Source organism: Pseudonaja textilis, chromosome 4 (assembly GCF_049901715.1).
Source record: "Pseudonaja textilis isolate UNSWEBS1 chromosome 4, rPseTex1.2, whole genome shotgun sequence".
NCBI classification, from domain to species: Eukaryota; Metazoa; Chordata; class Lepidosauria; order Squamata; family Elapidae; genus Pseudonaja; species Pseudonaja textilis.
This window is the reverse complement of record NC_141993.1, coordinates 22,243,928-22,267,341: the sequence shown is the minus strand read 5'-3', so window position 1 is coordinate 22,267,341 and position 23,414 is coordinate 22,243,928. Positions and strand designations below refer to the sequence as shown.

Genomic DNA, 23,414 nt, shown 5'->3' with positions numbered 1-23,414 from the left:
TGCTGCTCTTAGTATCAGTCTCTTGACTCATAATTCAAATCTGCTTTCTTCCTTCTCTTACTCTTTGTTAATGTACATCTTTCACAGCCATGCTTTCAGCAACTGGGAAGGAACTTTGCTTTAATTATCATGATCTCTGTTGTCATAAAAACACCCTTATGCTTTTTGGACCTAATTTATTATTGCTTCTTCCTAAAATTATCCTTTTTTTTTTTAAAGCATCTCCAGCACATTCTGCTTCTTTATATTTTTGAGCCCAAGAAAACAGAAATATCTGCATGTTTGCATTGTTTAAATTAACTAACTCTGGTAACTACTTTATCTCTATAACTTACATCTTTGCACTGTCTATATTTACTCTTTAAGTCCTTCTTCCTTTTTGCTTTTGGTGTCATCTAGATTTTACTGACTGTTCGTCTTCTGTATCAGAAAGTTCGCTTTCCGATACTGCCTTGGAATGGAATGGAGTGGAGTAGATTAATTGTTAACTGATTAATTGTTTTAACTGTCAGGAAATTTCTCCTTAATTCTAGGTTGCTTCTCTCCTTGATTAGTTTCCACCCATTGCTTCTTGTCCTGTCTTCAGGTGCTTTGGAGAATAGCTTGACTCCCCTCTTCTTTGTGGCAGCCCCTCAAATATTGGAACACTTTATCATGTCACCTCTAGTCCTTCTTTTCATCAGACTAGACATACCCAGTTTTATGCTCACATTAACCATGCAGGGACAATGTGCATTCTTGTCTCACTCCTTTTCCTATTCTGAATCACTCTGGTTTTTTTTTAATTGTTGTAAATATTATTTCAAAAGAATAATTAGATGTTCCTGTACACTCATTACTTCTAACTCTTTCTTGAATTGGCTACATTTATCAATAAAACAAAGCTAAACATCCTTATTTTTCTCTTGCACTTTCATAAGCCATCCTATCTTAACTATTTGATCTCACATCCCTTTGTCTTTTCTATAAAATTCTTAGATCTTTGGCATTTCTCTCTCCATTCTCTCTTCTATGCTTATAAGATAGCAGTGTTCCAATATCTCAGGGGCTGCCGCAAAGAAGAGCGAATCAAACTATTCTCCAAAGTACCTGAAGGCAGGACAAGAAGCAATTGGTGGAAACTAATCAAGGAGTGAAGCAATTTAAAACTAAGGAGAAATTTCCTGGCAGAAGAATTAACCAGTGGAACAACTTGCCTCTAGGAGTTGTAAATGCTCCAACACTGGAAGTTTTTAAAAAGATGTTGGATAACCGTTAGTCTGAAGTGGTATAGGTTTCCTGCCTGAGCAGAGGGGTTAGACTAGAAGACCTCCAAGGTCCCTTCCAACTTGGTTATTCTATTCTATTTTTTTTTTTTTTGAGATATTAAGCAAAACTTTGCTTGCATGAGGAATGGTATGATAATTGGCATATTCTGTTATATCTTCCTTCTTTGTTATAGGCATATACACCAATCTTTTTCAGTTTCTAGAACATACACTTTGATTTAGAGCAACTTCTTGAGTTATCCAATCATTGTTGTGCCAGAATAAAAATAATGAGGATTAGCTTTATATCTTTTCAGTGAAGGCTGGCTGAAGTTACAAAGATGTTATTAGTCAATACTGTCAGGATGAAAACAGGTACAGTCGTGATGACAGAGCCATTAACACTGATATATTAATATATCAGTCACTTTGTTATTCCCCTTGTATGTATTTCAGTGTTTTTTTTTCATCTGCTTTGAATCTAATTTGTCCATTTCTCATGCATTAAATTCTTTTCATTGGCAGTAGTTCTCTACCATAGAAAACAATTTTTTTTGGTAATGGAGAGAGATATAGATAGCTAGATGATTGGATGGATGGATGGATAGATGGATGGATAGACTGATGGACAGACAGACAGACAGATAGACAGACGGAGCAAAAACATGTAGAGAATTATTTCCAAGCCATTTATCAGTAGTGGCTATATAGTTGTATATATGAGTCTACTGGGAAGCTGGCTACATATGTTCTTCTCTGGATCACATGACAAGAAGACAGGAGAAGAGCTGGAGTTGTTGCCAATCTTTTGAATGGCTGCACAATTGTCTTTCCCATAATGCTGGATTTCCCCCCACTCTCCAGTCTCTAATGTCACATAGCTCATTTTTAAACTCAAACTGCAGCTTTCTGGCTTCTCCCCACGCACTAAATTTGGTCCTGTGCTGTTCAGCTTTTGAAGAGTTATGCTGCTGATGCACTAGAAGGACAGATCGTTCCAAATCCCTTGAAATATTTGCAGAGTATGGTTTCTGACATTCTTTCCAGCTTCATTGCCAGCAGGGTTTATAGGAAGTATCTCTGGACTTGTGTGTATTCGTATGTGTGTGTCTGTGTATAGGAAGTGAAGAATGGGTGTTCTGCATATGCTCTGTTCTTGGCAAGGAAGAAGGAAGAAGGGAGGTTAGATTGAACAACAGGGAAATATAGTTTTCTCTTAGAAGATAAGTTAGGAGGATTTCCCCCCCGCCTCAAAATGGCACTGATGGATCTGGCCATTTTTTTTACTCCACTTTCTTTTGTAAGCTTCTGCTGCTATACCAAATTTGGTCCTCTTTATTTAAGACAATTTCAATCGCCTTTATATAGTGATTCCACACACCCTCAATATTCAGTGAGTTTAGACAGAATAATAAGAATGTTTGCTCTAGAGTAGTGCCTGCTGAAGGTTTCTGCGCTGATCATTTCTCTTAAAGAGAGTTGATAATTTCCATGCAAGCCTGTATCATAAAAAATTGGATTGTTCACTTGGATGCACTTTTTGGAAAGAGCAATGAGTCACATAAATAGGCAGCAAACAGAACGTAATGAGCACTTTGTGATAAAGAGAACTGTCAACAGCCCTAAGACGTGAGCCAGAGAATCAGAGTTGAGGGCACCAGCTGAGAATTGGAGCCAGGTCATAAACTTTGGGGTCAAAACTGACAGGAAATGCTTAAATTAGCATTAACGAATGCAAAAACAACAACTATTCCTGTCCTACCACCACCATACACAGGCCTGCACTCTGTTGCTGAGCCAAGACAAATTGTTCCAGTAGATCTCAGCTAGGAAAGGATAACGTTTAGTACTCTTTGTATCCAGGAAGCACAATGGCCAATCATGGTGTCTGGTCCAATGTAGTTAGAGTAAATATCAGTGCCTGGAGGATAAGCTATCCCTGTGGGGTGCCTTGGTACACCATGTTTTTTAAATTATCTGTCTAGTTCATTTAACAGAATAACGGTATTGGAAGGGTCCTTGGAGGTCCTCTAGTCTAACCTCCTGCTCAGGTAGGAAACCCTTATACCATTTCAGACAGATGGTTGTCCAATCTCTTCTTAAAAACTTCCAGTGTTGGAGCATTCACAACTTCTGCAGGCAATTTGTTCCAGTGATTAATTGTTCTAAGTGTCAGGAAATGTCTCCTTAGTTCTAAGTTGCTTCTCTCCTTTGATTAGTTTCCATCCATTGCTTCTTGTCCTGCCTTCGGGTGCTCTGGAGCATAGATTGATTCCCTCTTCTTTGTGGTAACCCCTTAGATATTGGAACACTGCTATCATATGCCACCCCCCTGTCCTTCTTTTCATTCAACTAGACGTACCCATCGTCCAGCAACCATTCTTTTCATGTTTTAGTTTTAGTCCCCTAATCATTTTTGTTGCTCTTCTTTGCACTCTTTCCATAGTTTCAACATCTTGTTTCCATTTCTAGCCATGTAATTTAGAGTTAGCTGCAATAAGAGTCGTGGTGGTGCAGTGGTTAGAAAAAGTACTGTAGACTACTAACTCACTGTCCATTGCCAGGAGTTCGATTCTGAGCAGCTCAAGAATGACTCAACCTTCCATTCCTTCCAAGGTCAGTAAAAAGAGGACCCAGATTGCAACGGGCGATATGCTGACTCTGTAAAACTGCTTAGAGATGGCTGTAAAGCACTGTGAAGTGGTATATAAGTGTATAAGTCTCAGTACTATTGCTATTACATTTTTCTTCTGAGTAAAAAAGTACCAGGTTCAGAATCATTATCTCTTCCAAAATTATTTTGAGTAGCCAACATCCTGAAACAGAAAATTGCCGCTGAAACTTGGTTTCATTGTTTTTCAGCGATTCTGTTATTCATAAGGAATTAACTATTCATTCAGTGTTGGTGTAGCTTACAGCTTAAGGATCAGAACATATACAGGTGATTAGTAACAGGACTGGAGAAAACTTCCTGATGGGACATTGTGTTACCTGAAATATTCATAGTGAATTGGGACTGTGCAAATCATCAGTCCTAGAGTATTTTTAATGATGCTTTTAGCTTCTTAATAGTTGATTAGGCCTGAAAGCAAGTTTCTCACAGAGACTTCTTTAACTAGATTTATGGAAAAGGAAATAAGTGAGAGAATTGGACAGGTGGTACTTTTTATTTAGTGTTAAAAGTATATCTTTATTCTCTTGTTAATAATATTTTGCCACACAGGGGCGTTAGCTATCCATCTTGTTGATAATGGGTAGCTATCCATCTTGTTGAAAGGATACAAAGATTTTCCAAGCTTGTGAATTTTATCAAACCAATTGCCTTCCCTCCCAGTTTCTGAGAAGATTATTAAAGAGGTACCTACACTGACCATCTTCTAAGATGTACCTGGACATTTGAGTCAAGATAGCAATAGCACTTAGATTTATATACCACCCCATAGTGCTTTACAGCACTCTCTGGGCAGTTTACAACATCAGCATATTGCCCCCAACAATCTGGGTACTCACTTTACCGACTTCAGAAGGATGGAAGGCTGAATCAACCTTGAGCCCCATCAGGGTCGAACTCCAGGTTGCAGTCAGAGTTCTCCTGCAATACTGCATTCTAACCACTGTACCACCAATCATGATGTTGCTTCGCTTGAAACATTCCTCTGAACAATTTCTGATACCCTATATACTCAGTGCCTCATTCTGTTCTAAAACTGCCCATACTTATTCATCTAAATTAGTGTGAAATATTTGAAGGCTTGGCAATTAGAGACAATGTATTATTTACACAGTTTAACTAGAGAGACAATACATTGTAATCTTTTAATTATTACCCCTTGTGTATGTTTTCTCCAAACTATGCACTCAGTAGCTTTTAAACAAATTAGAGGTCTAATACAGAGAAAGGAAAACCTTACTCAAACCAGCCTGGCTTTTATAAGGACCTTTTATAAGATGCATTATAAGGATGCAACTTTGTGTAGCTTTGAAGGTCATGCTGCATAAATATAGTAGTGGCCCCTTAGTTCTTGAACTTACATGCATTTTTAATCCTATTGATAAGTTACATTGTGGGGGAAATGCAAGACAACTGATACGGATAGGCCTAAGTTAACGCTTGAGTTGCATTCTAATGTGAAGGTGAAGATGACACAATAAACATCTTGGTATGACCTTATTTTGTTAAAAAGGGGTGTCAGACAGAGGTACACTCTTTAATTTCAGATTAATTATTTTGTCGGGACATAAAATGTTTTTCTCCCTAAGAGGACACAAAATCTACATATTGATGTTTCTCAGTGATACAGTATTTTTATCTTACAGATTTTGGCTAGAAGATGCTTAGATTTAATTATTATTGGGAAAAGGAAATGTCAATCACTTATGACAAGTCAAAGTAATGATCTTCTGCAATAAAAGCATTTTTATAATTAATGCTCAGCAGATAGAATAAGGACATATCTTATGTATTTAGGTGCCTCATTACAGTAATATTTATCTTAGAAGTAACCTTTAATGTATTGTCTTTCTCCCATGTGATGAACAGAAGAAAATTTCAATGTTGCTAATCAAGGAGTAAGGGGAAGTTAATAGTCTTTGTCCTCCAATTTTTTCAGGGGAAAATGTTTGTATATGAGACAAGGTTATGGGGATGAAATAACAGTTGATGCTGTTAAAATATTCAGAAACTTAATATTTATTGGAAGAATATTAGGTAAATTCATATTTAGTAAAATGCATTCTACCAAAAAAAAGAGAGAGAGAGAGAATATTTGTAGCTCAGGGTTAAAATGAGGTCCTCGCTGCGCTCAGAACTTGGCTGTTTTCTTGCAGATGTTTCATTGCTAAAGTAGTTTACACTCTAGCAATGATGTTACCTAGTTTGGTAATGAAATGTCTGCAGGAAAACAACCAACTTCAGAGAGCACCAAGCACGTCTCAAAATGCATTCTGCTCCTACGTTAGAGGAAATTAAATCTCAGAGAAGACAACTGCTGAGAAACATCTTGTTCAATACTTGAAAATTTCCTTTTTTTTTTTCTATCTCAATTTTAGATATATTCCAAAATACTTTTTTCCTCAGTCATGGTAATTTGAAATGGAAGAGCAATCAGAAAAGACTACAAGGAGTTGGGCAGCATACAGGCTTCATTTCTTATTTGTTCTTTTTAACTTTTATTTTTATTGTTATTATTGGTGGCAGTCAGCCAGATGTTTAGACTGGATAGCCAAAGCATAAAAATAAATTAAACTTGTATGCTGCCCAATGCAGAATAGAATAGAATAGAATAGAATTCGTTATTGGCCAAGTGTGATTGGACACACAGGAATTGGTCTTGGTGCAAATACTCTCTGTATGTTATTTACTATTTATTATTGGGTTTTTTTATTATATCACCTCTCTCTTCCATATGCCGAAAAAGTGTTATTTATTAACTATTGTTATATCTTCCCTCTTCCACCTGCTAAAAAACTCTGAGCCTTCTACTCAAGAGGACACTGAGTTAAATTAACTTTCAGGAATAGTTTTGGTTGTGATGGGATAAAAATGAAATAAGTGAATAAAATAGATTTAAAATCAATGTTAATCATGATTTCATGGTCCAATGGAAGCCTTTTGTTTTTGAGAGATAGACATTGAATCAAAATCATTGGCATAGTAATCTATTTGTGTGCACATGCATATTTTGTCATGGTATTTTATAACACCTTAGGCAGATCTTGCCCAATAGAGAATGTTTGCAACTCTTCAGTTATATCAGAAACATTTTCTTTAAATTGTGTCTTAATTTTACAGCTCTTTCAAACATTTGATTGGAGGCCTGGATGATGTTTCCAATAAAGCATATGAGGATGCTGAAGCAAAAGCAAAGTAAGTCTCAGTTAATCTGATTTTCTAATATCCTCTTTATTATTCTTTATAGCATGCTGCTTTCTAAGAAGGAGAGAGAGCTAATTAAGGCATTTTTCTCTCCAAATAAATTACATCATACATTTCTCCCTTGACCCTGGTCTTCTCCCCAGCCCCTGGATGTGACTTGTCCAATGGGGCACATCCATCTCCAAGAGTCATCCATCATGCTCTCCAATAAGCTTCTTATGTTCCAACCATTTTGGGCTGCTGAGTTGATTATCTAGGCATTTCAAGAATGCCTTGTTTTCCCCCACTCCCTTTTTTTCTGGCAGCTAAAAAGACCAAAGGAGTATCTTTTTAGTTGACATTTTGAGCATTCACAACTTCTGGAGTTCCATTGATTAATCGTTCTACCTGTCAGGAATTTTGTCCTTAGTTCTGGGTTGCTTCTTTCCTTGATTAGTTTCCATCTATGGCTTCTTGTCCTGCTTTCGGCTGCTTTGGAGAACAGGTTGACTGCCTCTTCTTTGTGGCAACCCCTTTTGTGTTTAGTTAATAGCTGCTTCCAGTCCACCATGATTCTCAAGATAGGATGCAAATAATAAAACCACAGTATGTCATGGCTCCATTGGAGCCCAGTTTGGAAGAGGAGAAGGAGGAAGAAGAGGAGGAGTTGGAACTGGGACCATCCGACAGGGATGACATGTCTCACTTGGCATGTTTGGGCTGACAACGATGCTGTCCCTCAGTCATTGGGGGAAATGGTTGACCAGACAGAGAACTGCCTGCATTCACAGACACAGGGGAGGATCAGCTGCTGATAGGCAGTGGTGGTGATAGGCAGCAGATCTCCTCTGATGAGGTATAGCTGCCTCCTCCACTCCATTCAAGGGCATGAAAAGTGGAACATAGGCAAGCAGAGAGAAGGGCTGCAAAGCTGCTTGGAAGAAGGTCTGCATCAGCCCTCCTCACAAGGAACACCTGGAATAGAAACTGTGGAGAGTTACTCTTTGCCAGGAACAAATGTTCATTTGGAGTTACATTCCCCTGGCTTTGACTCGTGCCTTTTTTTGCCTTGCTTCAAGGACTGCTTTTTGCTGTGCCATTTGCTTTACCCAAACCTATACTCCAGACTATACCCCAGAACTGCCTTTGCCTTGTACCCTGTCTTTGCTTTTCAGGAATGCCACTTGTTTTATGCCTGGTCTTTCGGACCTTCCTGGTAATATTATGGGCTATTGTTTGGAAGACTGAGGTAGCTGTCTTTAGGGTAGCATGGGATGGAGTCTTTTTGGTTATTGGAGAGTCAGTTATTGAATATTCTTGAGGGCAATAAAGAATTCTCTAAAGGCCTGCCTTGCCTTGACCATCCTGGTTATAATGCAGTACAACAGTAAGCCAACAAAAAAAGGCAAACTATAATCATCAGCATTGAATAGTCAGATATTCCACAGTTGGAAAATAAATGTAAGTGCATGAGTAAAAAAGGACTCCCACAACCAACATGCTCTAGTTGGCAAGGTTCTGTTTTGCATTGCCACCATGTCTCTCAAGGTTCAGGTTTGTTTTATAAAATATTATCTGCAGGTTAAATATATGAAGAAAAATTCTTAGGAAGATTACTTTGAAAGCCTATCCTCAGAACACTATGGCAGGAAAATTATTTTTTAAGATGAAATAAAATCTTGTTGGAAACTCTGTTCCTTAGACTTGGGCATATTTTTTAATCCACATTTGGCAAATTGAAATAGGAGGCTGGTATAATTGCTACTTATATATCCTTCCACCTGAATAAAAAGTTTTACATCCATGCATTATAGTTTAATATTCTCTGGGAATCCGCAATGTATTTTCTATCAATTTTTGAACTAAATGAGCAAAAGCAGATCCTTGAAAGACAAAAATGGTACATGCCCAAAATAGTATAAAGTACAAATGGTAAGTTACTGCATATGTAAAGTTTTAAGAGTGTTGTGATTGTTCTGTGATATTGTGGTAGAAGAAGAGACCATTCTATATTCTTTAAAGTCTTTATTTTATGGGTCTAGGTATATGATTTAATGGACAATCACACAAACAAATGATATGAAAATAAATTCATATTCACACTTGATTCTTTAAATAAACATATGTTCACACCTATACGTTATGTGTGCATTCACATATATAATATCTAAAATTCCTACCTAGAACAAGCTAAAGTTTTGTCCATGGATGAGTAGAATAGAATAGAATGAAATAGAATTCTTTATTGATCAAGTGTGATTGGACACACAAGGAATTTGTCTTGGTGCAAATGCTCTCTGTATACATAAAAGAAAAGATACATTTGTCAAGAGTCAAGAATCATCAGGTATAACACTTAATAATAGTCATAGGGTACAATAAGCAATCAAATCATACTAGGAAACAGTCAATAAAAATCGTTAGGATACAAGCAACAAAGTTACAATCATACAGTTGTGAGAGGAGATGGGTGAAAGGAAGGATGGGAGGATTAATAGTAATAGTAATGCAGACTTAGTCAATAGTTTGACAGCGTTGAGGGAATTGAGTGGGAGGGATAAGACAAAATAACAACCAAAAAAAGAAAGACTCAGCCTCACTTTATCACTTTGGTACTCTGGTTGAATTATTTTTTTAGAAATGAGGCTGGTAAACAAAACAGAACCATTTATTTATTTATTTTCAAAATATATAATACTGTGCTACCCAAACAATGTGATTCTGGATAATGTACAGGATTAAAATAAGCAATAAAAAAAAACCTGACTGTTTAACAATAAGTCTTTCCAAAGTATAAATACAATAGTTTTCAATTTACAACCGGTTTCTTAACAACTGTTCAAAGTTATCACAGACACCGAAAAAGTTACTTATGACCCAGATTCATAGTTCTGACATCCACCACCCACTCCCTCAAAACTACATGAATGCATTTTGAGCCCCAGATAACTGGCCCACTTTTCTGGCTGTTTGCAGTGTCTCACAACCACAATTTACCTTTTTGATGGAAACCAACATTTACTTTTGGTGTCTGGCATAGTGAAGAATGGGTTCATGTAATTACCATAGTGTTCCCATAATAACTGCCACAAAAAAGGTCATAAAATCAGACACAGTGATGCGATGACCTGCTTTACAGCCATCATGACTTGTGACTGGAATTGTGGGCTCAATTATGGTTGTACATTGAGGATTATCTGTATAAAGTATAAAATGGCGACCAGTATATAACAGAACCACCCAAAGGTGCATCTCTTACTCAGTTGGCCTTGTGCCTGGTGGAAGAGCCAATTCTTAACTACTTTCCTAAATGTGAGTAGAATTAAGGCCTGTGGCATGCCAGGGAGGAGATTGTTCCAGATGTCAATTACCAAAATACTTTTAAGATCATCTATAGCTTTGGGTTACATTTCCCTACATTGTCTACCATCTGATACAAATAAACCAGTTATCACTCTGAAGTTACTTCTGTTTTTGTGCTCTCCACAGTTAAGAACTTACATTAAGAATAAAAATATATATATTAGTGAAATTGTACTTAACTAGCAGCCACACTAAAATTGCTTCATAAAAATGCACATTTAAACTTTTCTGAAAATTGCATCTGGTGGAGTCTCTCGTGTAAGAGGGTTCTTCATGTTGCTCTAATAAACTTCAGCTAATTGCCCTTCAGGGGAATATCATTCAAAGTATCAAGCCGTGAGGTGACAGTGGGTGACAATATTCATTCTTCCTAAACGTTGTGGCGCTATTAGGGAAAGAAACATGATAATATCATTGCATTGTTTGTGCTGAAAATAAACCAGTCTTAGATAGTTGCTGTAGTGTACTGTAATGAGCCAGTTTGGTCTAGTGGTTAAGGTACCAGGCTAAAAAGCAGGAGATTGTGGTTTCAAATTCCACCTTAGCCACAAAAGCTTTGGACCAGTCACTTTCTCTCAGCCCAGCCTATCTCACAGGGTTGTTGTTGTGAGGAAAATAGGAGAAGGAAGTTATGTTAGATATGTTCGCTGTCTTGAGTCATTTGTAAAAAATAATAAAAGTGGGATACAAATAAATAAGTAGTAGTTTCAGGGTGGGAAGGAGGGAAATTTACTTGCACATGGTCAGAAAGTTAAACAGGAAGCAAAAAGACCAAAATATTTCCTCACCAGCCATCAACAATCTGAAAAGCAGAGATTAACATACTAGATTAATATCAAAGCAAAAATAAAATAAAAATCAAGCAGTCAAGGAACTATCAAAAAGAAAACCCTGCCACTATTACTGACAGGGCAAGCCATTAAATATATATATATAAACAGAGAGCAAACCCCATTCCCTTCTAATACTGATGATATTACCTTGTTGGATAATGAAACATCTATAAGCAAACAACCAAGTTCAGAGAGCACCAAGGACCCCATAGTTCAACCCTGTGCTATAAATATTATCTTTTTTTTTTGTAACACAGACAATTTTCTTTCTCTAGAACTTTGTCTTAAAATCATAGATTTTTGAGACTATTTAAAAACAAACAAGTTCCACAGACTGTTTGAAAACTCTTGTACTATATGAGTGTATTCATGTGTACACATATAGATACAAATTGGATATTGGCTAGAGGGTGTCAGCACTCTACATTCATTCTTTTTAACTGTAAAAAAATTCCTTCTTTAAATATTATTCTGCTTATAAAAACACAAATCTCCATAGTGCACATGGAACTCAGTATATGCATTGGCTCAGAACCAACAGTTTTGTCTCAACCTGTTTTTTCCAGTAAGAAAAAAAGTGTTGATACCATCAAGTGAATTGCCGAATATAAAGTCATAAAAAGCACTTTTCATTTGTACATACTACAGAGATCCAGCTGTAGGGCAAGACAGAGGTTGTAAGTGCATTGTCTTGTAACTTTCTAAGCTTGCTGCTCTTCTGGTGTTACCTATAAACTCTGTTGTACCCCACTGAATCTTTTTGATTTTTTTTTCTCTCTACAATACTGTCAGAATTGAAATTTTCTGCGTAAAAACTCTGTTTCTGTTGCATAACCTTAGAGATCTTTCATATTTTTATATAGACAAACAGCCATTTCTTGCGTATATAAATGTGTGAATCAATGTAATGTTGAGTCCATGTTGAAATTTCAGGATTTTATGTAGTTTTTGGTTCTATCAGTTTTCCATAAAATTTCCAGAAACACACACACACACACACACACACACACATACACAGCTATAGCAGGCTCCACAGTTTATGTTAATGAAAAATGCAATTCTTTTTTCTTAACTATAGCACATTTGCAACTGCACAGTGCAGGCCCAGCCTCCAATCTTCACTGAAGCATAAAAATGTGATTTCCTTCTTCCTTAGTTGCCTCTCACTAATTGGAGCACCGTGTTACATAAGCTATACTATACGTATGCAAACACAAACATCACTGTTTCAGAAAGCAATACTGTTAGGAAAAAAGTTGGCTGTTAAGTTTGAGCAATGAGAGGCTGAACCAGAGCATGAGTGCAACAGTACTTTATTTTACAATAAAGGGCTGACCGTGCTTGCCAAGCCTGGAACTGGTTCGCAGCAATCAGCAACCGGTTGGACCCCGCAGCCTGCTTTTATAGCTGGCTGCTGGGGAGAACCAACCAATGGAAATGGGGGAATATCGCCCACACAAAGTGAGTGGACCTGAGTGAGAACTCCTTGAGTCCTCAGGACATAACACCCCTTCCCCCCCAGATGCGAACACGCATAGTCCTTGAGGTAGACGGGGGGTTTGTGTTGGCGCCCGGAGCGGCGCAACTCGGGAACATTGTCTGTCTGTTCGGTATCAGTCTGTGACGGTTGAGCCGGCATAGTGTCGCCATCACTCTCTCTGGACTGGGCATCCTCGGAAACCACCGGGTTGGTTACTGGGGTCGAGCTCTCGTGGGTTGGATCAGGTTGGTCAACTCTCTGGGCGCTGTTGTCCGAGTTTGGGCTGACCGGAACGACCGCTGGCGCAGACTGGTCGCTGGGTGCGATGTGGCTGGGCGGCGGATGAGACGGTTCCCCTTCGACTGGAGACTCTGGATTCTTGTTTGCAAGGTTGCTGAGGCGCCTTCTGAGTTGGTCTATGTGTCTCCTCCAGACGCGACCATCCTCCAGCCTGACTCTATACGATCTCGGCCCGGTGACGGCGACCTCGCCCGGAATCCAAAGTGGGTCCCCAGCGAAATTCCTTGCGAATATCGGCTCCTGTAACATAAAATGTCTAACCCCGAAGTGGAAGCGAGGGAGAGTCAGGCAGTATTGTGGGTGCAGTCTATCTAATACAGTCCTCAGGCGCCGGCCCATCAGAAGTTCCGCTGGGGACTTATTGGTGACTGCACAGGGGGTTGAGTGCTGGCTCATCAGGAACCGTGAGAGTTTGTGGTGCCAGTCATCTCTGCCAAACCTAGCGAGGGCCTCTTTGGTGGTCCTGACGGCCCTTTCAGCCAACCCATTACTCGCAGGGTGAAATGGGGCTGTGAAAATGTGGCGAATGCCTAGGTTGGCTGCAAAACGGCTGAATTCTACTGATGCGAACTGTGGGCCATTATCGGAGACCAAGGAGTCGGGTAGTCCATGTGTAACGAACAGGCGCGTTAACACGTTGGTGATTGCTAGTGTGGTGGTCGTGGATAGCTGTGCCACGTCTATCCATTTGGAATAAGCATCCACGACCACTAGGAACATCTTTCCATGCACGGGGCCGGCCAGATCGATATGGATTCTAGACCAAGGGGCGCTGGCGCTCTCCCATCTGGTAGGGGTGGCGATGGGGGGAGCAGGACGGGATTCCTGGCAAATGCTGCAGGAACTTACCCAATTGACAATGTCCTCGTCTAGACCCGGCCACCACACGTAGCTGCGTGCTAATGCCTTCATTCTCACAATGCCGGGGTGTCCCTCATGCAACGCCTCCAGGACTCGGGTACGCAGCGAGGTCGGAATGACCACTCGAGTGCCCCACAGTAGACAACCCTGCAAACTGGACAGCTCCTGCATGCGAGTCTTAAAGGGTGCGAATTTGTTATCAACGTTGCCTCCCGGCCACCCCCTCCTCACCCAGTCGAGCACCTGGGCGAGCGTTTGGTCTGCCTTGGTTTTAGCGGCGATGTCAAGGGCGGTGATGGGCAGGTCCAACTGGGTGATTTCGAAAATGGCATTGACAGGAGCTGGGTCTTCAGCCGGAGCGGGTAAGGGGCAGCGACTGAGAGCGTCAGCGTGGGATAGAGTTTTGCCCGGGCAGTGAATAAGTTTGTATGAGTAGGCCGCTAGGAAAAGTGTCCACCTTGTCATCCTAGGGGAGAGGACTTGAGGTGTCTGTTTGTCGCGGCCAGTAGGCCCAGGAGGGGCTTATGGTCGGTGACCAGTTCGAAGAAGTGGCCAAAAAGGAATTCGTGAAACTTTTTCACGGCTGCAACAGCTGCTAGGGCTTCCTTGTCTATTTGGCTGTAATTTCGCTCCGTGGCTGAGAGCGTCCTGGAGAAAAAGGCGATGGGGGCCTCGGCACCATTGGCGAGTCGGTGACTAAGGACCGCCCCAATTCCAAAAGGGGATGCGTCTGCTGCCAGTACTAAAGGAAGGTTGGGGTCGAATTGGATGAGCACTGCCTCTGACGTAAGTAGTGATTTGACGGCGTTAAACGCCTGGTCTTCTTTTTGCCCCAGTGCCACGGTGACTTTTTGTCTAGTAATCTGTGTAGGGGTTCGGCTACTGAGGCTTTATGGGGCAAGAAGGATGCATAAAAGTTTAGGAGCCCCAAGAATGCTTGTAGCTCCGTTTTAGAGGTTGGTGTGGGAGCTTCGTGGATCGCCCTAACCTTGGACTCCAGGGGGTGAATGCCAGAGGCGTCAATTTTATAACCCAGAAAGTCCACCTGTCTAGTGGCAATGGCGCATTTTTCTTTTTTTAACTTGAGGCCATGCTGTCTGAACCTCTCTAACACTGCTCGCACTCTCTGGAAGAGTTGGGGTCTGTCCCTGGCCGAGACCAAGATGTCGTCGAAGTAGGGTACTACACCAGGGAGGCCCTGTAAAATCCGCTCCATGAGGGACTGAAAAATACCCGGGGCAACACTTACGCCAAATTGGAGACGCTTGCATCGGAAAGCACCCCTGTGAGTGACGATGGTCTGAAGTTCCGCTGTTTGGTTATCAACAGGGAACTGCTGATATGCTTGAGACATGTCCAATTTAGCAAAAATACTGCCCGGTTCGAATGTGTGCAATAAGTGCTGAATGACGGGCACAGGGTAGGCGCTAACTTGTAAATATTTATTGATTGTTGTCTTGTAGTCCGAGCAAATTCTCAGGCTACCATCTTTTTTTGAGGGGTGTGACAATGGGCGTCTCCCACTTGGCGAAATCTGTTGGCTCAATGACCCCTTGTTTTAGTAGTTTATCCAATTCAGCGTCTAGTTTTGGTCGAATAGCAAATGGAACTCTACGTGGTTTTAATCTGATTGGGACTGCCTGGGGGTCAACGGTGAACGAGATGGGGGTTCCATTATAACACCCCAGCTCCTCGCTGAACACATCTGCGTAGTCAGCGAATAAGGAGTCAGTGTCTGAGGTTGAGACAGCATGGACTCCTGTTAACCCTAGGCCGAGGTGGGGAAACCAATCGAGCCCCAATAAGGTGGGTAGATTGCCGTTAACTACCACTAGAGGTAGGTGGCCTTTAAAAGCTCTAAAACTGACAAAGAACTTGCCTCTGCCGATCACGGGAATGGCCTTCCCCTGGTAGTCCTTCAGACCGAACTGGCATCTCTGAAGCCGGGTAGTAGATAGGCTAGGGTGGAGTCTCTTGAGGGTGTTCCACGAGATTGAGAGCGCTGACCCTGTGTCCACCTCCATGTGGCACGGTTTACCTTCTAGGGAAACGGAGAGAGAAATTTTACTAACAGTGTGGCAAGTACGCCTGGCAAGGCGGTGCGTGCGACAGTTTAATACTTGCCTCTGTGGTCCCGAGTGCGAGGACGGGGGTCTGTGTGCAGCGCTTTGGGGGGCTTGGCAGACTCTCGCAATGTGCCCCCTCTTATGGCAATTGTTGCAAACGGCTCCTTTAAACTTGCAGGTGGCCCTTTGATGTGATCCCCCACAGGCTAGGCACAATGTGATGTGCTTGGGTGGACCGGTGTATTCTTGTTTGGCCCCTACCTGTGACCGTCTGTCATTGGTGAGGCGGTGGACGTCGTTCTCATCGTTGTGGGTTTCCTCCGCTTCCACCTCTTCAGAATGGACTGGGAACGATGCTAGCTTGGCACTTGGGCCCTGAATTTCGGTGGCTGAGTTCGTTGCTAGCTCGGCTGCTAGGGCCTCCTCTACCGCTTGCGCGAGGTTGAGGTCTTTTTTAGCTAGCAGGCGCCTCTGTAGGTTGAGATCCTTGACCCCACAAACTAATTGATCGAGGAGCATGTCCTCCAGGTATGTTCCAAACCCGCAGTGCAGGGCTGCTGTTCTGAGGGCGGCCATATATTGATTGATGGTCTCCTTACTTGATTGCTTCCTCATATGGAACGTGAACCTCCTGGCGATTTGTGAAGGCCTGGGAGCGTAGTGGTTAGTGAGGATCTCAAGCAACTCGGACCACGGAACGTTTTCAATTCTCTCGGCGCTACGAGTGCTGCGGCGGTATCGTAAACGGTGGCTCCGCAGTAGATTAGGAAATAGGATTTTTTCCAATGCTCTCCCGCATCCGCCAGGCCGACCGCATCGATGTAATGATTGAAACGGTTCTTATACGATTCCCACTTCTCTTCGTCTGGTTTAAACGCGCCGGGAATACTGGGTTGGAACTCATGGTGCTGGAACGGCTGGGCTACCTGCGGAAAAAAATCTCTGGGACTACAGCGCCGTGAGTTACTAGTGATATCAGCTCTGGAGAGGTTTTTTGCTACCCTCTCTTTCTCTCTCTGGGTTACCACGTTGGCTGCTAGCCGTTGGAGGTGTCTTGATTCGCGCCAAAAAAAGTGGGCGTTAGTGACTCTCTACAGCGCTGTGCTGTGATTCCTACTGGCTCGAAATTCAAATGACACCCGTTTGAATTTCGCGCCAAATGCAGAGCGGCTGCGGCTCGCAGCGCTTCACTTTCCCCGTAGCGGGGCTAACAAGCGGCTACAGACGCTTCTAACTTTTTGAATCAGACCGCTTTCTCTGGCTGCGGATCTGCGTTTGCTCTTTTTGATCGCTCGTTTTGTTAGCTGACCGCTCTCTCTGGCTGCGGATCAGCGTTTCCCTTATCGCCAGCCGATCGCTCTCTCTGGGCTGCGGATCGGTGGCTAGTGACTCAGCGGTTGCAAGGTGCATCTGGTAGCCATCCCACCTTCGTCGCCAGTGTTAAGTTTGAGCAATGAGAGGCTGAACCAGAGCATGAGTGCAACAGTACTTTATTTTACAATAAAGGGCTGACCGTGCTTGCCAAGCCTGGAACTGGTTCGCAGCAATCAGCAACCGGTTGGACCCCGCAGCCTGCTTTTATAGCTGGCTGCTGGGGAGAACCAACCAATGGAAATGGGGGAATATCGCCCACACAAAGTGAGTGGACCTGAGTGAGAACTCCTTGAGTCCTCAGGACATAACATTGGCAATCTTACTTCAGAGTTTTGAGAAGCTACTCATATAATTGTCATTAATCTTCTTTATTCTGTTCTTGCACCTTATTTATTTTTACAAATAAAACTTATGTGCCATAAAAAGCACCCGTTTTTCCCATCAAAAATAGAAGTGACTTTTCAATATAAATCTTGTTTAACTGCAGAAAGTTTGGTTCCCTTTAGCTATGCCTTCTCCCCACCCACCCCCCAAAAAATGGCTTTTAAAACTCTCTTCCTATATCTCTTTGACATGCATTCTTTTTTATAGATTGCTCAGGGAGCCAGAGGATTGCACATATTTAGGATTTACAGTTAGAGTGGAAAGATTTATGGTTTTCAGGGCCTGAGAAGACAAGCGCTTCTTGGAGGCATATACAGAAAATAAATAAAAGCATAGAGCTCTTAGCCGAACCTCAGATAGACAAGTTGGGTCTTTCAGAGAATGGTATCTTATCTTCAGATGCCTTTAGAGAGCCATGATTTCTAGTTCTGCTTCAACATCCCTTTCTCCTTCCTATCAGAGTTCAGTGATGTGTTGTTATGGTTGAAGCTGAAGTATTCATTGAGTGAGAGGACATTGCAATGTATGATTTTATATACTATACTTAGATAGGACCAAAGGCGGTGTAGTTCTAGGTTTTCTAGGTCTAGAATTTCAAGTCTGGTGGCATAAGGTATTCTACAACGAGTAGAGGAGTGGAGAACTCTTCTTGTGAAATATTTCTGGACTTTCTCAACTGTCCTAATATCAGATACATAATGTGGGTTACAGACTGATTAGGTGTTTTCGAGTATTGGTCTAGCAAATGTTTTGTATGCTCTAGTTAGTAGTGTGATATTACCAGAGAAAAAGCTACATAGGATTAGGTTAACAACTCTTAATGCCTTTTTGGCTATGTAGTTACAGTGGGCTCTAGCACTTAGATCATTAGAGATGAGTATTTCAAGGTCCTTGACAGAGTTTGGATCATCAACAAGGTCTTGACTATTCAGCCTGTATTTTATTTTCTGATTTTTTTTGCCAATATGTAGGACAGAGCATTTATTTGTTGAGATTTGAAGTTGCCATTTGTTTGACCATTCTGATACATAGTCAAGGTCTTTTTGAAGGGTAGCAGTATTGTCTGTGGTGTTGAATAGCTTTACATCATCAGCGAAGAGAATGCAGTTGCTCTTAATATGATCACAGAGGTCATTTATGTAGAGTATGAAGAGAGTTGGTCCTAAAACACTGCCTTGGGGGACACCACTGTTGACAAGTACAGAATTTGATAGGACACTTCCAATTTTGACCATTTGTTGTCTGTTTGACAGGAATGCTTCTATCCAGTTATGCAGGTGACCAGAGATACCGTAAGATTTTAGTTTTAGGAGTAGTTTGTCATGTACCACTGAATCAAAGGCTTTACAGAAGTCTATGTAGATTGCATCTATTGCTTTGCCCTGATCAAGTTGTGTAGTCGACATGTTTTTGCAGTGTAAGAGTTGCAGATTACATGATAGTTTTTTCCTAAAACCAAATTGTTTATTAGAGAGTAGGTTGTTTGTTTCTATATGGAGGATGATGGATTGGTTAATAATTGATTCCATGACTTTACAGGTGACGCAGCATAAAGAGAATGGTTTGTAATTTTCAACTAGGCTGGGGTCTCCCTTTTTGAAGATGGGGATGACCATGGCTTGTGACCATAGTTTTGGCAAGGAACTGGTCCTGAAAGATTTTTCAAAGATTATGCTTAGAGGTTCTGCTATGGCAGTAGATAGCTTTTTTAAGAAGTAGGCACATGTTCCATCCGGTCCAATAGATAGAGATGGTTTTAGATTGCATAGTGCTTTTTCAACATTGTCTTCTGTAAAATCAGTATGTATTAGATCATTGTAGTTGTCTGTGGTTTGATTAGGAAATACTGGGCATGATCCATTGCTGCTTACAAATACTGAGCCAAAGAATGTGTTAAAGAGGTTGGCTTTAATAGTGTTTGTTGTTTACAAAATTGTAGAAAGCGTGGGTGGAATTAGTGCGTAGGTTTTCTTCTTGTTTAATGTGATAATTGGTGCATTCAGTTTTTATCTGGTGGCATAAATTTTTGTATAGGCTTTCGAAGTTGGCAACATGACCAGATTTGTTTTTCTGCCAAAGTGGATTGAAGTGGATTCTTTTTGGATTGAAGCTTCCTTATTATTTTGGGTAATTTGTTTTTTCTGGTTTTGGGAGTTGTTAATGGTACATATAGTTTGGTGACTCTTTTGACTTCAAGTAAAAATATGTTGTAATGGTCTTCTACAGTATTGCATCCAGAGAATAGAAATTGCCAATCAAGGGATGAGAGATCGTTGTTATAAGATCATAGTTGCCTTTTTTGAGGTTATAATTGGGGATTCCGTCATTGTGATGATTTTTGTGTGGATGTATGTTGAGACAAAAGTGAATCATGTTGTAAAAGGGTTGTTTAATTTGTATTCCGTAAATTGAATTCAAACTGTTGCAGAAGATGAGATCGAGGTAGTTAAGTCTAGTGTTGTTGGTTACCAGTTGTTCTAGTCCCAGATTTGTTACTGCATTGTAGAAGGTTGCATGTGTGGGTTCAGTTGTAGATTCGTTAAGGGTCCAGTTAATATGAGGTAGATTGAAGTTACCAAGAAAGATAAAAGTATGTGGGCAGGATGTTGTCCATGTTAGTAGTGTATTTAGCTTGTTTGCATGTCATAATCAGGGACTCTGTAACATAGTAAGAACTGAAATGTGATATTTAAGGACAGTTCACAGACGATGGTCTCAGGAATAGCAAGCTCTTAGGTAACTTGGATGTTTTTTAGATGTAGGGACTTTTTATAGACGATAGCAACACCACCTCCTCTACGGATTTCACAATCTGATTGGTAAACATGATAGTCTCTTACTGTGGTAATGGAGTCAGGGAGAGATGCGTTGAGCCATGTTTTACAGGCAAATATAATGTCGAATTTAGCCGTATTTAGTAAGAGGAGAAATTCAGGTATTTTATTTACAAGGCTTCTTGCATTGAGTCGCTTGCATTTAAGGCCAGTTGTGGTTGGAATAGAGGTAGTTAGGGGCGTGCATGCCTAGTTTTGTTGGATTGGATGGGGTGGGGTTGGATGCTGAGTTGTGGGTTGTGTGACTTTCTTTTGATGCAATTAGCTCTGTAGTCAATGTATAGATCCTTTTCTCCATGTCTAGATGGTTTTTGAGTTCTGCGCAGAGTTCACGGGAGCGGATTCTTTGCAGTATGGAAAAGTCCGGCCTTGAGTGAAGTTTTTTGTGGTTGAGATTGGTTTTTGCAATGGCGTTTATTGTATCAATGAATATGCATTTGCTGGACTCATTTTTGCATACAACTCTACAAAATCTTGGGGCCACAGAGCCGTCATTGTATTTGTACTCAGGGCCATCTCTGGTTATTTCAATGATATCTTCAGGAGAGATGTTTGTTGTATTTGAGTGTATTTGATATTGCGAACTTTAGTGATGTTATCTGATTCGTTGGTGTCTTCAAGACCAAATAAGATGGCAGTATAATAATTGTCATTAAGAAATTTTAAATTTCATCCTTGGTTCCAACGTGAGTGCCAACTTAGTGTAAGGAAGTGGGAAATAGGGTGGAGATATACGCCACCCATCTTCCCTTGCACCACACAAACTATGGGTTTCTGGGAAGTGTACTGAGAAGTCACTGTGGTTCTGAAGTGGCCACAATTTTGCCAATCCCACAAAAGTAATGGGTCCTGGATTTTGGATGCATTCTGTAAAGCAGCCCATTGAGGTACTTTTATTCAAAACTGTTGCCCTGTTGTACTGTTTTGTCAAATTGAAAGTTATACACAGACAAATAAATACAAGCATTTTGGAAGTAGAAACTATCCTAGCAATGATCTTTTTATTATCTGTTTTCTATCTATCGACTGTATGTAATTTAAGTAGCCATGCATCTTACAACAGTGATTCTGGGTAATGGACAAAAGAATAAACCCCAGCATGATAAAAATATAACATCCAAAAGTAACTGAATGTGCATGGAGTTTAAAATTATCCACCTCCAATTCCAGCTCAGAGCTAAACAAATAAATCAATAGGGTTCACTTAATGCCCTGGTCCAAAAGTCTGGGGAGGAAAGGTCTTTAATGCATTGTGAAAGGCCAACAGGATCAGCACCATCTGGATTTCTGGGGGTAATGCTAGGGCAGTCACTGCAACCAAGATGTACTATGGCCATAGAAACTCATAGAAAGTCAGGTGAGCCTTAGGAATATTTTCCCTCTATTCCCAGATCTGAAAACGCAACTTCGTATTTGAGAATTTAAACATGCAGGCCTGAGTGTGGAGAGATGCACTTAAACTTATTAACAAATCTGAAGCAAAACACCATCTGGATGTAGAAAGAGACCTGAGAGATATTGTGCACTTGTCTTACTTTTTCATTTATTGCTTTGAGAAGGAGATCAGGATTTAATTGGGGCTACACTGGTATCTGTGGGCAGTATTGGTTTTTTGGTTTTTTTTTGTATTTGTTTTTTGGCCTATTCAGTGAAACAGATTATTGGATAAAATAAATGCATGGCATTTTCCAGAAATTTGTTGCACCATTTTTACCCCTTATTTTGGCAAACCTGGGCTACCATATTTCAGCTGTACAATCGGGAAGTACTCTAAAGACTTCAGAGTGAAGGCTATCTGTGGCCACAAGCTGGCCAGCTTCACTGCATATGAGAAAAATATCAGTAGGGATATGGACAGTGAAATATCCTTTGGCTTGAATTTGTATCAAAGAATTATATTATCAGTCAGGCAAAAATCCATATAATATATTAATTCTTTCTTTCTCTTACACATAGACGTATTTTAGATAAGTAAAAGTTGGAGCCATTCAAGCCATTCCCTGTAAATAATTTTTCACATTTCTAGTTATCTTTTGTCAGAAAGGAAACAGTGAATTTTCTCTCATCAAACAAAAGGGAGAATATTATTAATTAATTTTTTATTTTAAAAAAATGTATGGCTGCCCATCTTAAAATAATCAGAAAGCTCACAACAATAAAATTACAACACTATAAAAAAAAGAGGCTGCAATCAACCAACAACTGTCTGCAGGCTCTACTATTTTACCCCAATTTTGGTAATGTGCCAAATTTTAATAGCTTTCGGAAAATTAAGAGGGTGGGAGTATGCTGGATTGTTGAGGTAAGGCAGCCATGAAGCAGGCACACTTCTGAGGTCCCACTAGATAACCATATTTCAGGGAAGGCGCCTGGATCATGTCCATCTAATTTGATCTAGAATTGGGACTGTTTTGTGAGGGAAACTATTGACTAGTAATTAATTACACACTAATTATCCTTCTTTGTCTTTGATTACATCCATTGATAGAAGAAAAGTTAAAACTTAATTTAATTTGTGGTAAAATGGAAGGGAGAGAGACAGACAGACAGACAGACAGACAGACAGACAGATAGACAGACGGAATTCCTTGTAATATATGCAATTTAGTCTTCTCATTCCCCAGTAGCATGGCCAACTGAGCTGTGAGTATCATTAAAATGAACTACTGTATAGCCAACTCAAATTAAATCAAATCAAATCTTTATTATAGTCAAAGACCAGCAAATGTTCTATTGTGCAAATTGCAATTACAGCAGAAAGTAATCGGTTCATTGGTAATCTGAGATTCTTTAAAATTTATCATCATTCTGAAATTTT

The 23,414-nt window shown here is 40.6% G+C and overlaps 1 protein-coding gene across 3 annotated transcripts in view; it reads left to right on the top strand.

The window, feature by feature from the left end:
• Positions 1 to 23,414, top strand: part of PRKG1 (protein kinase cGMP-dependent 1) — an 878,222-nt gene that overhangs the window by 772,583 nt on the left and 82,225 nt on the right. For all 3 annotated transcript variants that reach the window (XM_026719912.2, XM_026719913.2, XM_087932356.1), the window contains one exon: positions 7,039 to 7,113. In XM_026719912.2, coding sequence (XP_026575697.1) covers positions 7,039 to 7,113 — 75 coding nt within the window. The remainder of the gene's footprint in view (positions 1 to 7,038; positions 7,114 to 23,414) is intronic.